The 27,998-nt window shown below is 36.9% G+C and overlaps 1 protein-coding gene and 1 long non-coding RNA gene across 3 annotated transcripts in view; one reads left to right on the top strand and one right to left on the bottom strand.

Annotated features, from left to right (window-relative positions):
* The window catches only part of LOC131059718 (uncharacterized), an 81,473-nt gene extending 58,851 nt beyond the window's left edge, over positions 1 to 22,622 (bottom strand). The window contains exons 1-3 of the long non-coding RNA XR_009110226.2: positions 22,497 to 22,622; positions 1,387 to 1,508; positions 1,073 to 1,158 (exon numbers count right to left, since the gene is read on the bottom strand). This is a non-coding gene — a long non-coding RNA (uncharacterized LOC131059718). The remainder of the gene's footprint in view (positions 1 to 1,072; positions 1,159 to 1,386; positions 1,509 to 22,496) is intronic.
* LOC131059705 (probable LRR receptor-like serine/threonine-protein kinase At1g56140) overlaps positions 1 to 27,998 on the top strand; it is a 140,622-nt gene that overhangs the window by 102,893 nt on the left and 9,731 nt on the right. For both annotated transcript variants that reach the window (XM_057992725.2, XM_057992731.2), the window contains 4 exons: positions 15,509 to 15,574; positions 15,859 to 15,903; positions 16,050 to 16,102; positions 19,289 to 19,674. In XM_057992725.2, the coding sequence (XP_057848708.1) occupies positions 15,509 to 15,574; positions 15,859 to 15,903; positions 16,050 to 16,102; positions 19,289 to 19,674 (550 nt within the window). The remainder of the gene's footprint in view (positions 1 to 15,508; positions 15,575 to 15,858; positions 15,904 to 16,049; positions 16,103 to 19,288; positions 19,675 to 27,998) is intronic.

Genomic DNA, 27,998 nt, shown 5'->3' with positions numbered 1-27,998 from the left:
TCTGGCTCTCATCTTACTCTCCTTCTTAGCCTATTCTATTGAGGTGAATGGCTCTTCTATTGAGGGGAAGAGTGGTTGGTTGGATGATGTTGGATAGAGTTTTTTGGGGGCTCTTGTTGCCTTGCGTTTGGAGGTTAGATGTTTGACTGCTCTCATCTCCTTGTTGTTAGGTCTCTATCACTTTTCTTCTATGGAGGTGGAGGCTATGTTGAAGTTAGCTTTCTAGGAGCATGACTAATTTGTGCCTTGTTTCCTTGTTAAAGTTTTGAGAGCCTTTCTAAAACCCAATATTCTAGCTAAATGGTGTTGTTTTGATCTTTTGTCTTTGGATCTTGTGGGATTGAACAGTGTTTGGTGTGTTCAGCCGGTGGCTTGTTTCTCTTCAGCTCCTATTGAGGTGTTTCCTTTTCCTATTGAGGTGGAGAGGAGTTGTGCTGGAAGGGAGCTAACTTTTAGTTGGATTGTCTTTGCTGGCTTCAACTTAATGGTTTTGGGAGCCATTTCAAAACCCAATATAAAGGTTTGGGGAGCCTTTCAAAATTCCCTAGTTCTAGATTGTTCCTTTATGCTTTTCTTCAAGGCTTTGGTTGTTTTGGTGTTGGGATCTTTGATAGCATTTGTTTAGGTTATGGTTGCCTAGAAAAACCCTTGGTATTTGTTGCAAGTTAAGGGAACCTTGATAAAACCCTTGGATTTTCTTGTTTTGACATCTTATGGTGTTGTCTGAGTATGGCTTCGTCCTACTTTTTTCAGCTAGTCTTTCAATGATTTTAGTTTGTTGTTGAGGTTGAGGTTGGGCAGCTGATTTCCTATGTTGTTTCTTTTGACAACTTTCTTCTTTGGGTTTCAGAATCTTGCAAAATCCGAGGGTTTCAGGTCCCTTCAAAACTTGTTGTAAGGGGTTTCAGGTCCCCTCAAAATTTGTTTAATCCTTAATAAAAAACTTAAATGTCATCCAAACTCGAATACATGAGCTATATGTACTGCTGTTTATAAAATCTGAATTCTCTGTCATTCAACTTGGCATTACAAACAAATAAACACGTGACAAGATAGTCTAAGCATGAAATACCTTCAGGAAAGTAAGTCTTCTTGATGTCTTTGGTCTGATACGCCTTCAGATCACCTTCAAAATGCTCATACCAAGAGGCTACAGGTCTGCCATGAAGTTTCAGATATATCACCATTCATAAAGTAAATAACCAAGCCTCATAATACTCAAAAACTGTATCTCAAAAGTCTGCTACAAGAAGATGGGAGCAAGAAAAGCATAAGGGCAATTCACCAATATATAGATAGACATCTCACTTGATCAGCAATTGAACTAAGCTCTCATAGTGCTGCTCAGAAGAACTAGATGCCACATTAAAATGAAGATTTGCTGACCTCAAATAAGCGGAAACCACCACCTCTAACTCCCATGTGCCAAAGTGAAGATGGGCTCTACTTCCTAGGAGGGGCAACTTCAACTATAAAATCATTTCTCCACCAAAATGAGCATATTACACCTTGAAATAGGGCACCCAGTTGCAAAGAAGTCAATAAACAAATAGTTAGAATGATATCCGATTCACCCACTAAGTTATGAGCAAAAATATGAATTCCAGTATCATTGAGAATGAAGACCAACACTGAGAAATCTCATTCAAACACACCAAAATACTTCGAAAACCTTCATTATCTTCAAACCCAAAACACTAAACTGTAAGAAAAAACACTAAAAAAGTCTATTTGTGAGCCACAACCACCTAGGGTGGTTATTTCACCACCAAAACCAGCACCATTGAAGAGTGTTTTTGTCCTCAACCAGCAAGAAAAGAACTCTTTGAGTTCATTATAATAGCATCTCCTAAATTTGTCAATTTTAGAATGTGCAAATGAGAGCACAACTCATATTTATAGAGTGGAGTGAAAAGTTAGGGCAACACCAATTTGAAATGATAATCATAGTTTGAGGACTCAGACTTGGACTCGACGTAGATTGGGCAGCCCAAAATAGGGCTCGGCAAAAAAACTTGGCTCAAACTCAAGACTCAGCAAAAAAACTCAGCTAGGGCTCGACAAAGAAGGAAACCATAGTTTGAGAAAACAAAGAAGAAATTAAATGATTTTTAGAACATATGAGCCTAATTTGATTACCAATTTATCATAATTTAAACATTACACATGTTATGTGATCTTCAAACACTTGATATTTGAAAGTTCATCATTCAAATTTCATAATTCCATACATCAAATGTATAAATGTTTATATATAATGATATATCAACATGAGGAAAACAACCAAATACAATCTACATCTTTTTCTTTCCTCTCCTATTGTAACTCAATTTTTCAGACCTCAAACTAGAAGGTGCTATTGCTATGGTATCTAAATGATGATGAATTGTTTCTTGATCTTCAAAATATTCTTTGTCCTCTTCCATTGCATCCAATTTTGTTGGGGGTTTGGGAGTGGAGACCCTAATGGGTTTGAGGGACAACAATGATAAGCTGCACAAAGTGTTAGATATGAGAAAAACCCAATGATAGAAGGGGTACGGGAAAACGCAAGTGCATTTCCTTGCGGCCTAGAAATGGGGGTTTGGGGGCTATGCTTGCAATTTTTTTTTGTTTTTGGATGATTAAAAATGGACGAGTTTGAGCCAAAATATGAAGAATGGACAAGAAAGTGCACAAAGAAGTGAAAAAAAAAAAAAAAAAGTTAAAATAAAAAACCAATTTTTATGTTTGTTGGGTGTGTATATTCCAGGATTCTCATAATTCCCTCCCTAGGACTTGGTGAGTTTGTGCTTGGACTTACCAAGACATGGCTCATGAGTCCATGGCTATGGGACTTGTGAGTCTCCCAAGCTTTGGAAGAGTCTACAATCTATAATTAAAATATTTTTCGTCACTTATCTTTTTAAAAACATTTTAATCTTCCTCTCACCTTGGTGTCCACTTTTGGGGCCACTTAATAACATTTTATCAACTTAGGTCTTGCCCCCTTTCCTAGGTGTCACTTTTAGGGCCACTTAAATAACACTTTATCACTTAAGTTATAAAACAAACTTACCTTTTAATAACACTTAAGTGAAAAGCATAAAATATTCTTCTTCTAACCTTAGGAAACTCACCAAGGCATTGAAATCGAAAACACTTCACTCTGAAGATGAGAGGAATTGAAGCTCAAACAAAGCATCCAAAATAGCACCTATTAAAAATAGCATATGATAAAAATAGAAACATTGGCAAAACACATTGAAATCATCAGCTCAATCTCTTCATAGAATAGTGAGTCCCCTAACCAACTCCACTTAGCATACAAGATCCTAGAGAATAGGCTAATGGGAAGGCAAATTGACTAGGAGGAAAAAGAGGACATTACATAGGGAGAAAGAAGAAGCTATTGAAAAAAGTATAGTTATTATTAAACACAGAGGAGGGGCAATAAAGCTTTACATATAAGCCAAATAAGAAAATATCTAGATGTAATATAAGGACCATAAATCACATTGTATGTTGTAAATCTTCATATGTCTATCTACAACTAGTTGGACACTATGCACCAAATAGCTCTAATTACTATACGCCCATGCTAAAAAGGGAATAGATTGTATATCCACCCTCCAATATATATTTCCCTTTGTGATATAATCCCCTTGCCCATGCCTTGAACAAATAGTATGCTCGTGTCATTCCCCATTTTTATGACCTTTACACTTACAACCATACAATCCTATTATTTTTACTTTCATAAGACCTTGGCACTTTGTTGATGTGTTTTTTATGCACATGCGAACACAGAATAAAATACCTAGGGTATTGTTGGTGTCTGTTTTATCATCTACCAAACATTAGGATAGGATACCCGAAGGTATTCTATCCTCTCCTGAAAAATCACCACTGATTCCAAGGTCTATATGTGCGAACAAGCGACTTTAGTGGAATAGCTTCTTGGGTAGTGTATGCTGAAATTTTCAAGGGGGACTTGCGTTTGACAAGTATTTTTTTTTTTTGAACTGTTGGACTTAGATGGATTTAGCAATTTAGGCTCTTCTTTTTTTTGGATTTTCTAGGATTTAGACTTTCAAAAGAAAGGGAAAAAGAGGTAGGGTTTAGGAAGGCTAATCTAATCCTACCAATTTCGGAGATGGTATCAATTGGGTGCTTTTGAGAAACCAAACCTTACTTCGCCACACTAGGGACAACTACACAAGGCCGGTGCAATCTTCAATGGGTTGTGCTTATGATCGAGATGTTGGGATGCACAGGGGATGGGCTCAGACTAACTTTGCACAATAGAATGGAAATCATCCATTTACCAAAAGTATGAGCGGAAATACACCATCAATTGATACTTATCAAATCCTTCATTCAAATTAACAACAATGACAACAAATCTAGATTAATTTTAACTAAGTGTTGAGGCAATTGAAACCATGCAAATCATTCAAATAATAGAGATTACAAAGCAGCGCACATGCAATATATTATCCGGAAATGACCTTAAGCAACAATACATCAAAAACCTCACCCTTTTCAAATGAGAGGAGGCAACCTTATATAGTTTCTCAAAACTAAATGAATGGCTGAGATCAAACAATGATCAAGGGCCAAGATTGAAAGTCCTAAACCCTAATTAGGGTTTCCCGAAATACTATTAGTTCAAGCAAATGAAAGAGTGACAAGTGGCACAACTGCTAATCCTACTGAGGTGAGTGGCCACTTTCCTCTTTTAGAGATTCAACGTATCTGAACACCATGAGCTTGACCTCCTCCATGGTGACACTTGGCAAACCGCCAATCTGGAAGTCGATGAGATCCACATCGTCGGTGCATGTGGCAAGGATGCCTTCCCACTCCACTGCTTGGGTGAGGAAGTTGTCATCGATGGAGAGGAATTTTGCAATCTTCGAAAGATCGCCTTTGTTAATCATCCCTGAATCTCGAAAGAAGCTTGCCTGAATCCTGGCTCTCAGGTTCTTTGCTTGTAAATGCTTCTCCCTTAGGCTTTCCTTTTGCCAAATCTCTGACGCCACACGGAATACCTTGCCCAGGATCTCTCTAACCCTCGCCTCTATCTCAAAACACTTGGTCTCGGATTTCTTTAGAACATCAATCCAAGTGACCAGAGCATAGTAGCACGTGCCGAAGTCGTATCTGTCTCCTGTCTGTATGATGCCCGCATCCACTAAGCTCTTCTTTGATATGCCTCGGATAACCTTCAGGTGAGGGAGTATTTCATTCTGAATTTCATCCACTTCTTCCCAATTGGATGCTAGATCCTGGATACGATCAATCAACAAAGAAGTTGCCTCATGTGCTGATACTAAGTTTTCTACCATGGTATCAGCACGTTTCACAGCGTCTGAAATCCACTCCTTTTCTTGAGTGTATGATCCCTTCATATCATCATAGTCCTTCATGGATCCCTGCTGAAGAGGTTGTGGTGGAGTAGCCGGGACTTCATGGTTGAGTGGGCTGGTAAGATGGAGAACATACTTCTTCCACTGCTGGTTCTCTTCTTCCACTTTCTTCCTCTTTTCTTTTTCATGAGCCAGCCTCGTCTTTAGAACGTTGCAGGAGTCATCAAAATATTGGATCTCCTAGTCCTGGGTAGGCTTACCCATCTCTATGGTGGTAATCTTGTAATCATCTGTGGTGACATTGTCCCTAGTCTTCCCTTCTTTGGGCACTACTATTTGGACTGTCCTGAATCCGGCACCGTCTCTCTGAATCGGGGAAAACTTCTTGGCTGGTTTGGGCGGTTTAGTTATAGTGGGTTCATTCACCTTCTCCAGGAATGCTGGGGTGACCTCCTTGATTGAGTGAGCCTTCTTGGGAACCTTGGCCTTTATCCTTGCTCTCAGCCAATCAGGAATGGTTGATTGTTCTACAGTGTTCCAATCAAACTCATCATCTGCTTCTCCTGGGTTCGCTGGTATGCCATCCAAGAAGATTGTAGGGGCTTCAATTTGTCCCCTATCTGGAGTTCGGAAGACCTTCTCCACCACTTCCTCAATTGGCTGGGAAAGCACTCTTACTTCATCATCAATCACACAGATGTTCATCTCTTGCTCCCCAATTGTACTCTGATCAGGCGCAATGGAAGCAACACTTAGGATGGAGTGACTTTCGTTGGATTCTCTTCTCTCACCTACAACCCTTTTCCCTGTGACCTTTGTGGAGCTTCCACCCAACTCCTTTCTCTTTCGAGATCCAACACTTTCTGGATTCCGAGCATCACCGGCGGAGGTACAAGGATGGACGGGCAGAGTATCATCTACTCCCATTAATTCATAAGTTAGAACCACGCCTTTGGCCTTCAATTGTTTTGTCTTTTCAGACGCCCACCACCTTGAGTACTCAACCACTGGCCTCATGAGGTTTGCTAGATCTGATTTTTCTCCCTCTGTCCAATCTATGGAGACTAAGGGTTCATTCTTCATCTTCTCAAAACCCGGCTGTTGAAGTTCTAGGCTTTCTTCTACCTGATCGGCAACTTTGAATACTTCCGTTGCTCTCACCATACTCAAAGGAATTCTTAACTAGAACCTCTTCCGGATCTCAAAACTATTGGCTGCATTAGCCCAGTAGCCTTCTAGATCCAGTTTGTGCTCGAACGTTGTCCCTTCGATCTTCTTTATCCTATGGAATGGATCGAAATCTTTTCTTGCCTTGTATTGGTAGAAGGGATACTAGGCCAGTTCTTTCTCAGCAGTAGCTGCAGCCTGTGATGATGGACATGTTTCCAGCCCATTACCAATTGTAAGTGAGGATGTCCCTGCCTTCTTCTGCTTATCCCTTTGAATCACTATATACTCCTCCAATTGTCTCACAACCTCGAGCAACACCACTCGGTTGGTAGGGTAAGCTGGAAGCTTGTATGGGGCCCAGAGAATCCCTGAATTCGGAGGTAAGTGAACTTTGGATATTGGATGTACCAACACCTGAACCGACCGATGAAGTCCATAGACTCTTGAGAGAGCCTCTGGTGCAGGCCACCTTGAAGGGTCCGGGTAATGTGCATCAAGAAGGTATCATTCACCCTTTTGAAATGGAACTTCTCCTCCATATGGAGCTGGGGATAGCAATCATATACCGGAAATTGGTTCTCCTTGTTCCCAACTTCTCCTCTACAAGTGAGACCTCTGTACCTGTAGGTCCTGGCTAAAGAATAAAACAAGTAAGAACTCATGAAGAAAGTCCTATTCGCCTCCAGATTCCTTAGCTGGTTGTCTAGGTTGTCGTTGATCATATGGGCCCAGTCTATCATTTTTACTCCATTGATTATTTCATTAATGAAATAATACATCCAGGGTTCGAATGGAGCTCCCTAAGGATTTCCTATTATTCTATTGAGCAAGACAATCATGTCCCCAATGTCCTCCTTGAAGTATGCCCACACTAGGCTCTTTCTCTAGAGTTTGGAGGCGCCCTTCCTCGGCTTGTCTAGCCAGGAATGGTTAACTATGGCATCATATTCCTCCAGGTGGTCGTGGTACAGACTGTCAGCTTCGTCCTTTGTCATATATACTGCGTTGTGGCACTCGGGGATCTTGAAGGCCTCTCTGATGGCCTAATCGCTGACATTCGCCAACACTCTTCCATCAGGTGCAACAATATCCTTATTGATGGGGTCGTAGTGTTTGGCACATTCAACTACTAGTTCATTGCACTGCATGGTGGGGAGGAAGCTGGCAGCGTGCACGATACCACTTTTCATCATTTTTCGCGCAATGGTGGTAGGCACAAGGTTGTCCAGACCAAACATTCGCTTCTTAAACTCCCTCAGGTTGATGTGTCCGAGGTTGGTGTCGCTGATGTTCTTCCACTTGGAAGTCATTCTCGACTCTGGAGGAGCATCTTTGTCTACCTGGAATTTCATAATGTCTAGGGCGTGCAGGCAAACGATGGAAATTTTAAAGTCAGAAAATGATTTGCAAAGTTTTGAAAATAACGGGGCTGCGAAATGGCTAAGTGTTAGAAAATTTTCCATTTTTTTTTTTTTGTTCTCATACTTAGCCACAAAAATTGAACACCTTAAAACCTTCAGTCTTAAAGTTGGTTGTGGTTACCACCAAGTGTCAAAACTTTCAAAAGTATATTGTGGTTACCGCCAAGTGTCAAAACTTTCAAAAAATTTCATACTTAGTCAAAAAAAGTTGATTTTCTTCCTCCAAAATTTTCGAAAAAAAAAAAATCATTTATTAAATTTTGGAAAATATTCAAAAAATTCACAATTTTAATTTCACCTCTGACTTGGATAGGAGTAAGGCTAGACTTTTCTCCAAAATATTCAGAAAATTCAGAAAAGATGCCTTTCTCCAGAAATCTGTAAGCTTTCTGCCAAAAAATATTATCCCACTTCCAACAATATCTAGAATTTTCTCCAGATGATCTTCAAACTGACATACTTTACTAAGCTCTCCTTAGTAATTTTGAACTTCTTGGTGTAATAATGAATTTGATAATGAAGTATTTGTAGACAAGGTTAAGCAAAACCCCTAAAATCATCCAACTCATACTTCTAATTCTAAAAAAAAACTTTTCATTTTGATTTAAGTTTGAAGATATTCATCAATCCTCCAATATTCCCTTTCAAAAAAAACTTTCCATTTTGAATTAATATCTCAATAATTTTTTAATATTCTCAAAAAAAACTTTCCATTTTGGATTTATTTTGAGGATTTTTTTTTTTATTTAGATATTTCTTCATTTTGGATTTAATTTTGAAATCCCAATGGGTTTAGTGACATCATTGGCATGTGTAGGTGGATTTTTCGAATTTTGAATTTCCATTTTCAAGTTTTGGCGCACTTTGCCAACCTCTCCAAGGTATGGCGGACTTTGGCTAGAACTCCTTCATGGCCTCCATTAAAGTGAAAATTTTGCTAAGGCATTGGGGCGGACTTTGACCCTTGCTCCCACATGGCCTCCTTTACCTTGGCGGACTTTGGTGTTGACTCCTCCATGGCCTCTCTAGGTGGGGCGGACTTTGGAGTAAGCATCTTCAAGGTCTTCATCATCCTGGCGGACTTTGGCTATGACACCCATGGCCTCCAAACTCATGGCGGACTTTGGGCTTAGCACCCATGTGACCCCCCAAACTTTGGCGGACTTGGGAGAGTGCTCCTCCTTGGGCGGACTTTGGTGTTAGCTCCTTCATGGCCCCTCTAGCCTTGGCGGACTTTGAGGTGTGCCCCTCCATCACTTGGGCGGACTTTAGGCATCCCTCTTCTTGCTTTGGCGGACTTTGGAAGGCTCTCCACATTGGGCGGACTTTGGAAGGCTCCCCTCATAGCTCTCTTCAAGGCAAAATTTTGGCTAAGGCATGGGGCGGACTTTGAAGGTACCCTCTCATGACTCTCCCAAGGCATGGCAGACTTTGGCGTTAGCTCCTCTTGCTTGGGCGGACTTTGGTGGTGTCCCCTACATGGCTCCCTAAACTATGGCGGACTTTGGTGGACGCTCCTTCGCCTTGACCCTCTTAACCTTGGCGGACTTGGCTCTTCCATCTCTCCATATGCTTGGGCAGACTTTGAAGGTGTCTCCCACATGACCTACATGACAGTGGCGGACTTTGGAGAGTACTCCTACATGGTTGGGCGGACTTTGGTGGTGTCTCCCACATGACCTCCAATGCATACATGGCGGACTTTGATGGTTGCTCCATGCAAGGCGGTCTTCAACACATCCCCTCATGGGCGGACTTTAGTGTGCTGGCCATCACAGCCTCTTCAACACATGGCGGACTTCTGGATAGCCTCATTTGTACCTACAAAACCTTTCGTTAGCCAGACTTAGAAGATTTTCAGAGGAACTTCAAAATTTCACAGCTTAATCTAATTTAACTGAATTAACTTGAAATTTGAAGTCCATGCTTAGGTGGATCATCTGAAGCAGCAAAAAGCCTAAAATCTAGGGATTTAGCTTTTTAGATCGAAACTTAGAATTTTCAAGTTTCGGTCGAAGCAGGGTAGTGGTACAAGTGTAAACCCTAGGTTTGCATCCCGAAAAAGCAAAAAGCCTAAAATCTAGGGATTTAGCTTTTTTAGGTCAAAACTTGGAATTTTCGATTTCTGGTCGAAGCTGGTCAGTAGTACAAGTGTAAACCCTAGGTTTGCATCCCAAAAAAGAAAAAAGCCTAAAATCTAGAGATTCAGCTTTTTTAGGTCAAAACTTGGAATTTTCGAGTTTCGGTCAAAGCTGGTCAGGAGTACAAGTGTAAACCCTAGGTTTGCATCCCGAAAAAGCAAAAAGCAGACATCCCTAAAAAAATAGGAAAAACTTTCTAAAAATAGCCATACCGGGGATCGGGCTAAAAATGCCAAAAACGAAACTTCCTAAAAAATAGGAAAAAGCAAACTTTCTAAAAATAGAAAGTTGTCCAAATTCGTCCAAATTGATTGCGATCTTCGTCCTTTGGCCTTTCTAAGCGCTCTGGTGGTGTTCACACTTCGGAATCACATAACTTGCAAAAGCTAACTTTCAATCGTCAGGGCTTGGAATGCTCTGAATTGGACAAGGCTTGGTGAAACTGCAGCAAAAGGTCACAGGATGCTAACAAAACCCTAGAAAGAAGGAAAATCAGAGGGTCCCCAGTAGCAATGGGGCGATGTGTGGAAAAGGTCACAACAGGTACATTATCCTCTCTTGAGTAAAGTTTCCCGACTGCCGAAGATATCGCCAAAAGATCAGTTGAGGCAACTCCAAGGTTCTATTATGTAGGATTTCTACTCGTGGATACGCTCTTCGTGGTATGATGTGATTTTGTTGGAATCACAAGGGGACTTACACTCTATGACTTGAACGTTTGATTTGCTGGAATCACAAGTCCTATTTACTAACTGGAAGACAAACAAATGGCAAAAGATGCAGGGATCAGGAAGTCTACTCTACTACCTAGAATGTGAGAAGATGGATGAATGACGAGGTGGAGTCCTACTGGGCTGAGTCTCACCATCAGGCTTGAACAATCTGACATCAACTCAGTGCGATCTTCCAAGGGATGCTTCCAATACGTTCAAATCGTACATCATCAGACACTGATCACCATTCAAGATAATGCATGAACAATAGACGTGTAATGACTAAAGATTAAGCTCATTTTATACTAGTTGACCACGCCGAGCGCACTTACAATCAGTAAGAGGCTAGTGGTATGGACTAGACGGATTCCACACAGGTGCATTCAACAACTTCTTTCATTCAATTTAATTATCTATCATCTAAAATGAAGATTCAACAAGAGACCATGCATATTGCAACGAAACAACACACTTCACCATAACTTCAATGAACATAGAGTTTGTTTACAATCACTGGCAACAATTCCTTGCCTTGTCCTCCTACTTTACTCTAATTGCTATTCTATCAGTTGACTATTCACCATTAGCTAATGATTCACCCACTATCAACTATTGACTAACTATTAGCCTTTACAAATGAGGAGCCAGGGCTTATATAGTGCCCACAATATAATTCAATGGCTCAGATCAATTTGAGATGAATGGCTGAGATTTTACAATAAAAACCCTAATTAGGGTTTGTTACAACAAACTCAATTCTGACCAATGAAATAATTGCATTATTTGGACACATGTCTTCTCTGGAATATTCGACCAATGGATAACTAGGGTAGGTACATCGAACTTTGTGCCATCCCCAATGAGTCAGGTACATTGAATCTGGGCATGCTGAGGTGGACCAATCCGATTGGAGGAGTGATGACTGGGATGCCACCTTGTTTGACACTTGTAACTTGGTAGATGCTCAATTTGATGATGCTGAGAAGATAATTTTAATTAACTCTTCTTGAAACTATCTGCTTCTCCAATGGACCCTTGCGTTAACCTCCTTTGTCTTTGATGTGCAGGATGGATGGTGTACCTTTCCTTCAAATGTTGGACTGGAAGAGGTCGTCCTTGATGATGCTGGGCTGGAAGTGGTCGTCCTCGATGATTTTGGACTGGAAGTGGTCATCCTTGCTCGAGCTTGGTCTTGAGGAGGTCGTCCTTGATCTGGCTTGGTCTTCTTTCATCTGCAAGACAAACCATAAGATGATTAAGGACACATAATATATTTATTCTAACATAGCATTTTATACCTTAAATCATCAACAAGAAGACATCAAAATGAGGTTTGTTCAAGATTCTTTCCAAGGACAGGCCCTATAAGAATTTCGCCCTGAACCCTCTGGAAGGGTCAGGAGTGAAATTTGCTATTTTGCCTAATTTAGACTTCTCTTCAACATTATCACACAATTAGCTCTTTGCCTGGCCCAAACAAGGTAAAAATAGGAGTTTCAAAAGATTTTGCCCTGGACCCTCTGGAAGGGTCAGGAGCGAATTTTCTTGGTTAGGCCTCAATTACCCCATTTTTTCACTCCAAAATCCTTCGGAAGGTGAGCATATGCTTGTTTTAGTCCAACAAAGTCTATAGATCCATCCTTTTTGCTTCTCACATGGGTAAATTAGGTGATAATGGGAATTTTGCTCTGGACCCTTTGGAAGGGTCAGGAGCGAAATTCTAGTTTTAGGCTTAATTTTACACTTCCTTTACCTCAATTCATCTTGCAAGGCTTAAATAACCTACCTCTAGTCTTTTCATGCCTTAGGAATCAAAATAAAGGGGGGGTAAATGAGGATTTCGCTCTGAACCCTTTGGAAGGGTCAGGAGTGAAATCCATGTTCTGAGTTGATTTCCACCATTTCTCAAGGAAAGAACACATAAATCTACCTTTCAACACGCCTCAGAAGTCAATAAACTTGGTCAATTCAAAGAGCAAAGTGGAGAAAAAGGAATTTCACTTTGGACCCTTTGGAAGGGTCAGGAGCGAAAATCATCCTTGGGCTCAAATTCTGACTTCATTTTCACATTTCCTCATTCAAACAAGCATTTTTACCTTCATTCAAGCCTGGGAATGCGTTAGTTCTAGGTTTTGGTCAAAGTAGAATGTCTTATGGAGAATTTCACTCTGGACCCTTTGGAAGGGTCAGGAGCGAAATTTGACATTTTGGTCTCTCCATCAGGATCATTTTATGGAATATAACATTTCAGTATAAGTTATATTCCATATATACTGTCAGGATGTTTGAGAGTGGTTTCGGACCTCCAGGAGTTATATTGCAAAATTTAGTTTTTGGAGGATTCTTCTGTTTTCCAGACTTAGTCAAATTTCAGGATCAGGAAGACATTCCAGACTTAGCCAAATTTCAGGGCTTTTGAAGATCGAGGTGACATTCCAGACTTCATCATTCACCAACTTGACCTAGCTCAGACCTTTAAGGATGATACTCACTCACCAAGCAAGACACAATTAGCAACAAGAGCAAAACCAGGGCCTAAGGAAGACTCTCAAAGAAACCCTAATTCTGGGGCCCCATGGACTCACCCTGGCTCAAGCAAAGCCTGCTATCCAGTGATCCCCCTGACAACACTCATCACGCAAAGGCTAACAGACAAAACCCTAAAAGACCTAGAAAGCAAACCCTAGAAAGCCAAAAAAATAGGGGTCCCCATTTGCAATGGGGCGATGTGTGAATATGTCACAACACACTTATAATTTATTCAATTCTTCTATTTATTCAATAGTATCCCCTATTCCTTAGTTTATTGTTGTTCTAATATAATCAATTATTTTTCTCGTCAACTATTTTCTCCCTACATTGTATGTCCTTATCAATGGATATTTGGTCATATGGTTTGACTTGTACTTTATTTTCCTTATACAATCAGTTGAAGTCTTATTTTTTCACCATTTTTTATTCTACATTTTCTTTTTACCCTCGCATCTCGAGCAAGCGGTTTTTTGAAAAGAAGAAAAAAATTAGTGGTTTTTTCAAAACCATGTTGGGTATTGGTTTTGTGCAGACAAGCTTGAAGTGCATCACTATTTTGCAACTTGAGAAGTTCATAAAAGTATTTTCAGGAAGCGTGTGTTGCAATTTCCACCACAATCACTTCATCAATAGTCCCTCCACTAGGAATATTTTCCATCCTCACTTTTCTTATTTTTCTCATGTATTTGGGTGTAATGTCCCCATTCTTTTGACAGGCCAGTGCCAGTCAAATTCTAGCCACCCTCACCCCCTAGGCTAGAATTAACCAATTAATAAAGGGGATAAATAAATAATCGATGACTTGCCCCAAAAAGCTAATGTTTGGAGATCAGATATTAGAACTCATCGATATAACTTAAGTTGGGGCCATTTTAAGTTATTAAGTTGTGACTCCTAGGCGAATCATTATGGGGGGTCAATTTAATAATTTACACAACATTGAAAATTGTACCTAAGTCATTTAAGGAGGCTTCTAGATAGATCGATGCCTTTTGCTGAAGCTATTATTTAAGGAGAGGTGGATGTTTAAAAGCAGGAATCTGCTCTGCCTTCTATTATTGATTTATGAGCTCTGCAAGCAGCATATACAGGACGAAAACCCTGTCATCTGCAGCCTGGACAAAACCCCAGGTTTGATTGGTCATTAGCATCCCTATTGCTGTGACAGAACGACTCCTACCATGTGTTTCAGGACTTCAAGCTCAGTCTACAGCCAGCATGCGTGGGGTTTTTAGATCAGTGGACAACAATTCTGCTATCCTGTAGCAGTGAATTACCAGTCTGATTTTGTGTTCAGAAATCGCAGCATCCATCCATAATAATTATCATGTCATGCATAAGGGTTTGGATGCCATACACAGCTAAGGCGATATATAAATCAGCATCAGATAGAGGTAGCGCTCCTATTAGTTAACTTGCTGTGGTATGTCAAAAATAATGTTAACCAGAAGATGAATGGAAATAGTGTTTGGAAATAATGATAGCTGCAATAATATGAAAAGATCTCATTCTGTGAAATTGTTCTTATCATAATAAGTATTTCTGGGTATTACATGTGTTGTTTGCTAAAAATTATTTAATCAAATCAAAACAAACATTTGTCCTTTGAAAATTTCAAGTAAGAATATTTCATTGGGTTGTATGGAAAGGGATTCTGAATAGTTTTAGGGGGAGCATAATTTAGACAATTATATTAATATTGTCATTGTCTTTATTATTGTATGAAATATGTTGTTATCAATGTTATCACTAGGTAGTTTTGTAATGACTCTGGTTATTATGTTTAGTTGTTAATAGTTGTCTATAATCAACAACCATTGGGTATTCTTGTCACATGAATAGCGTGATGTATGTTGGGGTAAAGGCACTTGTATTAGGTCCTCCCAGTGCTACTTAGTTATGTACTAAGCACTATCTAATGATAATGCAAAGCTGATATGATTCATATATTTTGGAGTATTATATGCATTGGTTATTTTCTACTTTTTATTAATAGTCCAGTCTTAAGTTTATAAAGGGCATTAATATTTTATGAGGTTAGGGATGCATTATGCTCTCTCTTATTGTAATATTAAACATGCATTCAGACACTGATTCATATATGACATTTGGTCATCTCTAAGCATGGCCAATGCTTGTTTCTTTTAATTGATTGATTTATGTGATTCAATTTTTTCCAGAGATTTGTCATACAACAACTTCTCAGGGCTGATTCCAACATGGTATAACGACTATAATCTAACCATGTAAGAACTTATATCCACTTATAGAAATGTTCTTCTTGAGTTTTCAAAAAAAAGATTGAATTACATTCATCTTGAATTTATATATGATTATTAGAAGGAACCAGAGAAAGAAAGGCTCCCAAGTTCTCTTTTCTGTTCTCTAGTTGCATCTATGCTTCTTTAGTTTCTCTTCTAGCTTAGGAAAAACACAATTTCTTTGTGTTTTAAATTCTAGAAAGCATCTCTTGATTCTCATATGCACAAACTTACATTATTAACACATCTATTTGTTATTCAACTTACAGAAACTTGATTGGAAATTTCTTGGAGAGCAATGCAACAAATCAAAGGTATATTGCTGATGCATCTATTTAGTTTAGGTTCATGAATTTCATTCTATATTTAACCCTATTTGAGAATTTTCAACTGTATATCTATTCTGCTATGATTTACTAGAAAAAATATTAAGAAAATTTCTTGTTTGTCTTTCATGTAGCTCATTGGCTTGTCTCCAACGAAGCTTTCCATGTCACAAAGGAAAACCAAAGAGTAAGTATTTTGCGCAATAAATTTCTAAATAGGTATTTCTATACATCCTCGTGTCATGCACTAGTGAAAAGGGACAAATATATAGAATGCATTTCATTTAGTCCAAACCACTTATATAGTAATTTATAAGTTTCACTATTAATTCTCATTCTTACCAATTATATTAGAAGGTAAAGTTAACAATCTTATCTGCATGTAAAATTATCTTTAATGCATAATTTCTTTTCGCTTATTAATAACTTTAATTAGATTAATAAAAATATAAAGCATATATAGTTTAATGGTTGTTTTTTATTAGATGTTTAGTTGTAGTGGGATTTTGATCTGTGTATATTTGAGTCATTTCTTATATGACCAACTTTTGTAAGTAGCTATTTTAATGAACTCTTATTTAAGTTGGCAATAATTATAAGGGCAAGGGAACCTACAAAAAAAAAACTCTTTTGAGCATTTATCAGTATGAGTGACAAGTAGTGATTAGAATTAAAAAAATTCAGTGCTTCGGGCTTTTCACTCTCTAGACTGTTTCCTAATTATTAAAGTTTTGAGTGCATGCAATGCCTTATGAGCTGCCCTTGTCTCACAATTATTATCATTTTAGGATCAACCAAATCTTCATGATACCTATTATTTTGTTGAGTAGTTGGAACTCCTGTAATGATATTTAACAAGTTTATTTATCTTTGGAGTTTTGATCCCTTTATAATTGAGTCATCTATATGATGACCAATTTCTATTAGTAGTTACTTTAATGATCTTTCTTGCATTTATGTTGGCAATGATAACAAGGCAAGGAGACCCACAGAAAATATAGACACCTTCAAGCACATGTTAATAGGATCCACCTCTAATTATAAATGACTAGGCTGGTCTAAATACCTAATACAATAAAAGGTATTGGGTCAGTGGGTTGATTCCAAATTGATAATAATTCTGAGACAAGTGTAGTGTATACATGCACTAAAAGACTTTCCATTTAGGAAAGTGACTACAGTGTAAGTGATTGATTACGTTTATTGTCCTCCCTTTAACTAACAAACGCTTAAAATTGCTTGTGGGATAAGTGGTTCTGTTGCTATGTAATTATGCTGAAGGTTAGCCAAGCTGAGATTTCAATAAAATGATTGAATTCGAATTGTATGTCCATTTGATTGTCAAAAGAAGTTTGACCTGAAAATTGACGTTCATTTGACTGTCATATGAGAGTTTTCTTCTTGTTTGAAAGAGATGTAAAAAATGTTATATCTTTTGTAAATAGTCGATTTTGGAGCCATTTTTTTTATTGTGAAGATTTTCTCAGCCTGAATGATTTGTGCAGCTAGATTTTGGCCATCTATCACCAATCAATGGTAAATTTACAAGAAAAGGTAATTAATTCATTAATTAATGTAATGCGTGACAAATCCAAGATCGATATCTACCAACATCATATATATATAGACACACACACACACACACACACACACACATACATATACATACACACATACATACACGCACACGCACACACACACACATATAGGCATACACATACACACACACACACATATATACAAGATATTTATACTAGTTATTACCAACATTTATGAAACACATGTATTAATATAATAAATAATCGTCAAGATGTTGAGAGATATTGATCTTGGACTTTTCACACATTACACTGATTAATGAATTAATTACCTTGTCTGTGAATTTACCATTGATCAGTGATAGATGGCCAAGATCCTGTAATAGTTACTCATGAAAATCATCTTAAACTGACTTATAAACTCACACGTGAAAGTGAAAAGTAAAAAATAGTGAAGTCCTTGTTATTGATGAAGTTGTAATTTACAATGACCTTGTTATTGGTGGATACCTTGCGCCTTCTCATTGATGGATGCCTTTTGATGGACAATTTCTTGTAATGATGGATGCCTTGTTGATGGATTCCTTCTAATTGGCAGATGCCTTCCTATCAACAAATGCCTTTCCTATGGATGGATGCCTTGCGACGGTGCCTCACCTATACCAGAGTTTGTGTGCTAGGATGACAATTCCTCTACTTTGATGGAATGTTTTTCACTATTACTTGATCCCATCGTTTCTACTGCTGATTTTTTCTTCCCATTTCCACTGATTGTCCTGCTCTGGGAAATTATTTGCTACTTTCTTTTTTAATTTTCGATCAACCTTTCTCATGCATTGTGGTTATTCTAGATGGATATAATGGTAAATAATAAGTGGATACTAAAACACAAAAAATGGTGTTTAAATAGTACTAGTATTGATTAGTTTTTGATACACAAAAGAGGATATAACACAACCGTTTCCGGATAAGTGCATCATAATAGAATTGACAGGAAGAAAGTTGGCCAATATCCTTATTTTTACATCATTGCTGGATGACATGTCACTACTTTTCTATAGGAAAGAGAAGCCCTAAGTATGAATAACTTTGAATTGTTTCAATTAGAACAGGATATTTATAATCTTGATGATATCAGGTCAAATCTACACACCAGAAACTGCTAATAATTCCAGTAATGTGGTTGCATAGATCAAGCTCCACAAATCACGCAAACAACAGTTTTGGTTAATTGTGGGATGCAAGGTAGATATTATACAAACTAAATTTGAGAACAAGCCTGCAAACTTCCAAATATGTGAGGGTTACATAATCCACGCTAAATTTTATGAAAAAGATTTATATTTACTTTAATCTTATGAAACTCTTCCTTTTGTGTCCATGATTATGTGTTCAAACAGAGTTTCCAAGGTTTTATTTATTATCATGTTAGTCTTCAGAAATCACATTGATTAGATTATAGAATGCTATTTCATCTTTTTGTTGGGTGAACTTGACATAATTGTTTATCTATCAAACAACCACTCGTAACTAGGGTCAATAAATCTATCATATGTACATGAATAATTAGTAAGTTGCCAATGTCATCTACAACAGGAGTTTGAAGGAGCATTGTTTGTTTCAAAATGTAAGTCTCCTAGAAAATTACAATACACAATATTATGCCACATTTTATTAGTTTCTTTTCAGTAGCAGTTAAAATATAAGGCAGATCATTGAATTATATCTTGTATTCTTGAATCGTGTAATTTTTTCAGCTCAAATAATGATAACTGGATTATTGATTGGTGCCTCTGTCCATTATATAATCTGACTCTTGATCTCTTTCCTGACAGTTTCTTCCTTGGCCATCAATTGTGGAGGTCCAAAGTGGATTGATTCTTCAACAAGAGTAACTTTTGAGAGTGATAATGAAGTACTAAGTTCAGCATCATTCTACATGAATTCTGCAGCAGGCTGGGGAGTTAGTTCTGTAGGATTTTTTGTAAATGACTCAGGTTTAAGCATTGAAAGAAGCGATCAATATAACTACACAGCAAATGACAATCAGAACATATCAATATATCAAACTGCACGTCTTTCTCCCCTTTCCCTGAGATACTATGGACTAGGTCTTGAGAATGGCGTGTACAATGTGGAACTCCACTTTGATGAAATCCAGATTCCAAGTGGACAAGTCTGGCGGAGTCTTGGATCGCGTTTCTTTGATGTCTTTGTACAGGTATTTCTCAACAAACCTTAGGGACACAGGAATATATATATATAAAATCTTATTGTCAGGTACCTCAATAGTAAATACTATATTAAGGCTGTTAATGCATCTTTAAAGTAACAATTATTCTTTTCCCATGAACAGTAAAAGCATTTTGTTTTCTTTTTGGTACTTAAGGAATTTATCACTTCTGACTTATCGTAAAAGAAACAAGCAGAAAGGGATGAAAGCAAAATACTAGCCATATTTATAACTATCATATTGGACACAAATCTTGAGAAAGTTTGCTAAAACCATATGGACAGAAAAAGATAAACTCTATGCCCTAAGGGATCAAAAAACACTAAAACTAGATCATTAGATGGAAACAAACAAGTAAAGGCATGAGTACAACCAAGGCAATAAAAGGACGATTGTTCTAATCGTCACCTCAACCAATTCCTTCAGCAAGAGGATCTGCATCATTAGATAAGGTATCACATATATCTCATGGATTATTTCACTCTAAATAATGTGGGGTTACTGTGTCTTGCCTTTAGTTATTGAAGATAAACTTGTCTTGCTTTGGACCTCCATACAGAACAAGAGAAATTCCTTCAGTCATGCTCTTTGTCTTGGCATGCAGTGTCTTGCCAAGGGGAGCTGGGGGAATTGAGGGTCTTTTCCTCATGTACTTTTTGGTAATATACACAAGACAAGGCAATCCACTTAGCACGCAAACATCTGAAAAAATCTGTTAGCACGGGGGAGGAATGGTGAATGTAATCCCAAGCACCTAAAAAAACATCTGTTAGTATGCGGGAGGAATTGTGAATGCAATCTTCCACCATTGGCTTCTCGGTTTCTAATCTCTCTCGCCATTGAAAAATATTTTGGAGGATGTAATTCCTTATAGGTCACCATTATCTCACTATTCTAGGATTAACCCAATTACAACCCAATCCTGTATTGGTGCACAGTAACTGGTTTAAACTATATGTAGTTTTTATTTTCTTAATACTCACATCTCCCAGAAGTTACCTAGAATTTTGCAAATGTTCCAAGAAAGTATTCCCCCCCCTTCCAGGAAATTCATGTTATAGTGGTTTTGGAATGGTATGATAGACGATTGATTATTGGATTTGCATGACTGTGTTGGCTCTCAAAAGTTCAAAACTGCAAACCCATTTTTCTGGAGAAGGCACTCACTAGTTATGCATCAGGGGACAAGACCCTGTAAAAAGGGTGGTAGAAACTCATTAACACTAGAATGATATACATTGTTGAAGCAATGGGTTTTAAGTGTGGCTAGGACTACTATATGATCAATCCTCTAATAGTATGGTTTTGAGAGTGATCTCTTGTGATATGCCAAAGGTTGTAGAGATGGATAAAGCATGACGGAAAATCAAAATATGTTAAAACTGAAATGAAAGGAGTTTTAATGAACACGAGGATTCTAGGATAGTAAGGAAATTGTTGTAGACTGATGCCTTGATCTTGTTAGGCAAGTCATCATTGAAATACAAAGCTAAAACATTAAAATTGGACCTGCAATTATCAACCATAAGCTAGGCTTTATAACTAATACTTGTACACTCCCAAGAATCTATAATCAGACAAAGTAGATCCACATAGCATATTGAAAGGAAGGGTTTGGGTGCACCTTGAACCATTTTACAAGTCTTTGCATAGATTAAATAATCAACAAACTACTATTTTAGCAAATGGAACCTCGTAGATGGAGGCCTCATGCTACTTCCTAAGAAGATTCAACCAATCCAGAGACCCCTTGTACAAACATAAACCTGGATTATATTCCTTTTCCACAACCTTACAGTATGTGAAAACATGAGAGACAGAAGAAAAAAAGAGAGTTAATGCTGAAGGATTATTTTGAAAAAAACGATAAGAGGATTTACAGTATGGCAGAACCTTTAAGCTAACAACCAGGCCATCAACTGAATATGGCATTGAGATACGCTTATGTAGGCTTTACAATTCAATGTTCAAATTTCAAAACAGTCCACAGGTGTAGAAAACTTAGTGAAGTCAAGCAATATCAGCACTTAATCCACTTGTCATAACCATGAAACACTTCCAGGCTAAGTCACAGGATACGGTGATTTTCATGGATGAGGTTCAAATTTAATCGAATTTCAAACTTCTATAAAAAAAATCGAATTTAATTGAGTTTTCTCTATAAAGCACTGCTATCCGCCTCTAAACACAACTCAGCTGGTCGTGGGTATTCTTTTTATATGCTTTGTATTTATTGGGTCATGGGTGTCTGCAACTGCTGGGTCGCCCTCGGATTTTCTCCAACAAGGGTCGCTATTCTGATAATTTATTAGAAGTATACATATATTTAAAAATAAACAAAATTATAGAAGGCAAATTTTATCCGAATTTTTTTTTGAATTTTTCCCTTGTCGAATTTCATCTGAATTTCATGGCTGTCGAATTCGAATTCGGATTCGAACCTTGTGACTTAGCTTCCAGGCAGAAGATATGCATTTACATTGATGGAGAGATCAATCTAGGATCATGTTCTAGTACCTTAGGTAAGGGAGAGAACATTCATTAGATCAACAAGTCAAACATATTTAGAAATCAAGTCTGTGGAGGTGTGGGATAAACCCATGAAGTCATAAAAGAAATTAATGCACCCATGTACATTAAGCCTACAGTATAATCTTAGTGAAGCAACAATCGTAAAAAAATCGCGATTATCATGATTAAACCATCCGATTAATCGGGTATAAAAAATCGCACCATAAAAAGCCCTAAAATTGACACTAAAACCAAAAAAAAACCTGCGTAGCGGCTCACGCGACATATTATTTTCACACCTGATCAAGAAACGACCAAAAATCGCGTGAAAGGAAGGTGAAACGAGTTGCAGGTTGCAAATTTGGCAATAGTTTGGCGAATTTAGCATCAAATATCTACGAATACCGGTATAAATCGTCGTATTATTAACCATATTATATTTGCGAATACCGGCATATGTTTATAACTTTATTATTAACCATAGAAGCAATAGGTATGCAATAGGTATTTATTAATCGTTAAATAATAACTATAATATATCGATACAGTATAATATTGATATAAAGTTATAATCACTATTTAGGTATTTAACATTAATAACTAATCGATACATAATAAATATGTTTATTATTATTTATTAATGTTACTATCGATTAGTTACATTTCATTAAATTTATTATGTATTTGTATATTCAGAAAAAAGTATTTGTGGTCAAGTAAATTCTTAAAAAATGTAAATTTTATTGTTTATTGTATTTTTATGAAATTGTTTTTTATTGTTAAAATGATATTTTATTAGAATAAAATATTATATCATTAAATTTTAAAATTGCAATTATATATATATATATATATATATATATATATATATATATATTAGAATATTAAAATTAAATAATATAATAATACAATATGTTATATGAAAATATATTTAATCAATATTCAGCCTTGTAAAATAAAATTTAAAATTTATTTAATATTTCTTATTACAGTAATTTTTGGTAAATAAATTTTTTTGGTCTATTTTATTTGCCTATAATATTTCTATGCTATGGAAATGCCCTTAAATATTAAAAAAAAAGTAGTTTTTTATTGTTTTTCTACAATTTTTTTACGTTTTTTATAAATCCAATTTTTTCCCGATTTTTCCCTTATTAATTCTCCAAACAATTAATGCTTCTATGAATTCTAAACCATTCATGCAATCTTGGGCTCACAATACATCTCACCCATGCCTGGTCCATATGAAGGAATAAGTGTCTACAGGGAGAAATGGTGAAACCATGTAATGTCCCCATTTTTGGTCATTCCAACATCTTTGTTAGCTCTAAATTTCTTGGAGAGCACCAACCTTTTTGGAATGGAGTTCAGTTATTGGCATTGTGTTCAAGAAATCAAGATGAGTCCATTGATGCTTCTTGGAGGTTGTTTCGCCATTTCAGGTGCATTCCAAACTTGTTGGAGGAATATTCTATTTATAGAAAGTATCAATTTTTATTAAGTTGGATCTCTAGTGATCTTCCAAGTATGTTGGCACATTTAGAATTCATCTTTGGCTATTTTTGTATTTTCCACAACTTTGGCTGGAAATGCAGAAAATAACAGAAAATAATTTAATAATTAAATTATTAAATGTTAAGTTGTCAAAAACTGATAGAAACTCCTAGAACCTCTCCCTAAATACATCATTGCAGGCGAAACATTATGGGAGCACTTTTCCACCCTACCATGAATTAGTTACACTTCCCCAAAATCTTTCATAAGGATTCCCGGCCCAGCACGAGGAAGACTAGCTAACTAGTACTGGCAAGAGTAATGGAATTGTGTGGCATTGTAAACGCAACATAATTACTTGTCTAATCATAGTCAATTCAATGATTCAGGATCCATATCAAACATAGTAACTTATCATGAGTTCCAGATCATATAAAAATTACCAGCGAATGAGTATATGAAATTTCTTTATTTATTATTTAATTAATAAAAATAAATCAATAATATTATATTGTAAGCATTAAATTATATTACAACTTGAATAAATATAAACAGCAACGACTAAAAAAGAGTTCGAGCAAAACAAATACATATCGGGAGGAAGCTTTGACGTAGCATCCATGTCCTCCAAACCATATATATATATATATATATATATATATATATATCAGCAAAAGAATTATGTCTAAGTATTGTTGCATCTGAAAGATTGGGAAAAAGGGTGTTTATCAACCGATAGAGCTGAGATTATTAACTAGCATCAAACCATGCCATGGAAGAGTAGACGGGGGTTGAAAAAATAGCAAATACAATAACCGGTGCCTATAACAATTATCTTTAAGATATCGGTCCTCTTATGATACAGGTCGATCAAGGATATTAATGGAACTGCTGGAGATTATAGTCAATAATACAAGCTTTTGACATCAATCGTCAATTGACAACACCGACTTAGACAATGAGGATTAATCATGGAAGCAACGTATAATACAAGTAATGCCATCAAACAATCCTTATGTCGTGAGAGGGCACAATAAGGCTATCGTTGAGTATCTCTAATAACAGCGATTAGTCATAAAGACTATCGATTAAGAAATCACTAGTATAGAATGAATCCGATGCTATGAAAGGATGCGATATGCTTGTAGAGGGATATAGTTAAAAAGGGATGTGTCTCTTAAATTGCTACCCTTTCATTGTGTAAAGTACTTAAGGGAGTTTGAGCTCAGTAAAGAGGGGATAGATGGGGAACAACAGAATAGATTGGGAACTATCATACCTAGTATGTGCTCATAAAAGGAGGTCAGATTGCATCCCTGTTGATCACCATCAATTAGATCAGACCAGAATTGTTATTAGGTTACAGGCAGTAACATCCTTGTTCTTGGGGGTATGTATTGGGGTGTGCTTAATACGTATGCTTGATATATGAAGCCTGATAAGATTTATGCAGAATTTAATAGTAATATTCATATAGACGGCATTAAGTATTTATGTTTTAGGCAGAGGTGGAATTAGTGATTTATAAAAAAGGTAATTAGTATATGTATTAATAATTGGTAATTAATAAATATATAAATGATTATAATATAATGTATTTATTTGTTTATATAAGTCAGAATAAGGATATATATATAATGCTACGAAACCCGGGTACGCGTCCCCTACCTGAAAACCCCCATCCCAGTCCCGGGGACGTTTCGGGGACTTGGGGACGGCCAGGGGACGTCCCCCCCCGTCCCCAAATTGTCAAAATTTTGAGGGGACGTCCCCGAAACGGGGGGACGGCTTCCCTAGCTGTGGGGGACGTCCGTACGTCCCGGGGACGGCTGGGGACGGATTGGGGACGTCCCAGCCGTCCCGGGGATGGCCAGACGTCCCCCACATCTAGGGCTAGGGAAAAATATTAAAATAAAAAATGTCGTATTTTCAATTTTTTTTAATGATGTTTTTTGCGTAATTGAGGGAGTGAAATATCTCATGAAGGGTTTTTTGCCAATAGAAAAATAACACCCGATGCCCCTCGACCCCGCCCTGTATCGCGACAGGGAGCGCGCAAGGGGCGCTGCCCCTTGACCCCGCAAGGGGCGATGCCCCTTGACCCCAAGTTGGGGGCGCTGCCCCTTGACCCCGCAAGGGGCGATGCCCCTTGACCCCAAGTTGGGGGCGCTGCCCCCAAACCCCCGTCAAAAAATATAGGGGGGAACTGCGCTGATGGAAGTAGTGAAAATTTAACCTCTGAGTCTGATTAGGCTCCATTATGTATTTTATTTCTTTAATATCTATTATGATATGCATATTGACAATGTGAATGAATTGAAATTCTGAATTATGAGTGCATATTGAGTATTGAGTCTATTGATAATGTTGTATGTTCGATGTTTGCATTCTAAAATGTTTTCATAGTATCATACACATGCTATATCCATGTTTTCATATGAATATAATGTATAGATGCATGCTTTATCCATGTTTTCATATGAACATTTAGAATTTTCCTATATATTTTAAATTTTCCCTATATTTTATACAGCCGTCCCCTTTGCCGTCCCCCACGTCCCCAAATTTGGGAAAAAAATTTGCCGTCCCAGAAACTCGTCCCCCCGTCCCCCCGTCCCGGAAACTTGGGGTAACATAGATATAATGTAATAATATATGAATGATGTAATATTAATAAGTATACATATACATATACATATGTATGTGTGTGTAATATAATGTCGTAATCAGACAAATAAAAATATTAGATTGTAAATCAGAAAGAACTCATAAGTTAATAAACAGTAAAAAGAATATTGTTTGGGTATAATCCTCGCTACTGCTGTCAATATTCACAAGGTTGGGAATTGAGATGTTTCAAAGAGGGGCGGTCTAAATCTAATTAATTAATCCCAAGACAGGTAAGGGCTTGGATCTATAAATTTATTATGGATGTATGATAGATGAACAAATTATTTACTAATAGTTAATTGATTGAGCAGTGGAATATCACTGATTAGATTCTGGTTAAGGTGTAAATGTCTCATAATATATTTAGTTTGAGTCATAAGTATATAAAAATTGACTAATTATGATTAAAGCTTGTCTAAACCTAGTAGGGGACATTACAGCATAAGAGCATAAAGGGGCATGTTTCTATCCATTTTCTTCGATGCATCATTATGAATCGAATGCAAGGTTCTCACATTCTCCTACTTTGAGAACGTGAGCAAATGACATTATGCAAGATTAACACACTATCATACATATAATAAGTAGTCTATTCATTAAAGTGCGAGTTAAACTTCTAGTATGAATATTCGTAAATCACATATTTCTAATGCAATGAAAACTGAATTCACTTCTTGATAGGCATACAGACTTATAATAGATTTATTGGAGATTCCATTAATTAATGATTTTGCAATATTTATAAAGAAGATATAACACATTATCGTATCAATAGATACATATAAACAAGAGCATATATGCGTATACATTCTATTGCAAAACTATAACTATAATATGAATAAGTCATCATCACTTGCACACAATTCTATGGAAAACTATTTCATTTCCTAGTTTTAAATCCTAGCTTTATTTCCAAGATTTCTCCAAATTGTCACAAAGGTAAACTAAAAGGGTATAGCTTATATAGAAATATAAGTTATATTAACTTTAGTCTAGTAACGGATTTTAAAACTATTATCTATCATCTTTAGATAAAATATTACATAAGGATATGATTCAGTATCCTTTTATAGTATATGGATTATACTCACCTATGCCTTTCATTACCCTAGAATTCTTCTCAAGGCTATCTTCTACATGATTGATTATGAGATAATCACTAAGAATTTATCATTACCTAAGTGTTGTACGTATGCTTAAAATCAGATAATAATTCTTACTATTGTGTTAAAACTTTGATGCTAAGGCCTTTTAATGATTTTCTTAACATCACTTGAATAATAAAATAAAAATATCACAACTAAACTATTTATAACAGCAATATTACTTTTACAATATTTGTAAGTTATGCTTATTATTGAAATAATTGGCCTCCAAGCTATAATGAGACATAGCAAAATAGTTAATGGTAATTAAATAAATAAATTATTAATAAAAAGTCAATTTTATAAATAGTTGGGATGTGACAGTCAACATCACAACCATCAACCATCCCCCTCTACCATGCCTTGCACCATTCTTATTCAATGTAGATTGTCTCCTGTTGTTGTATAGCATCGGTCGGATCCTATAGGGCTGACTTATCATCAAATACGTGAATGGCCTAATCGGCCTTACACATTTAATACGTAGTTCGA

Source organism: Cryptomeria japonica, chromosome 9 (genome assembly GCF_030272615.1).
Source record: "Cryptomeria japonica chromosome 9, Sugi_1.0, whole genome shotgun sequence".
In the NCBI taxonomy this organism is placed as follows: domain Eukaryota; kingdom Viridiplantae; phylum Streptophyta; class Pinopsida; order Cupressales; family Cupressaceae; genus Cryptomeria; species Cryptomeria japonica.
Note: the sequence above shows the minus strand (reverse complement) of the source record. Positions and strands in the feature narration are given on the sequence as shown.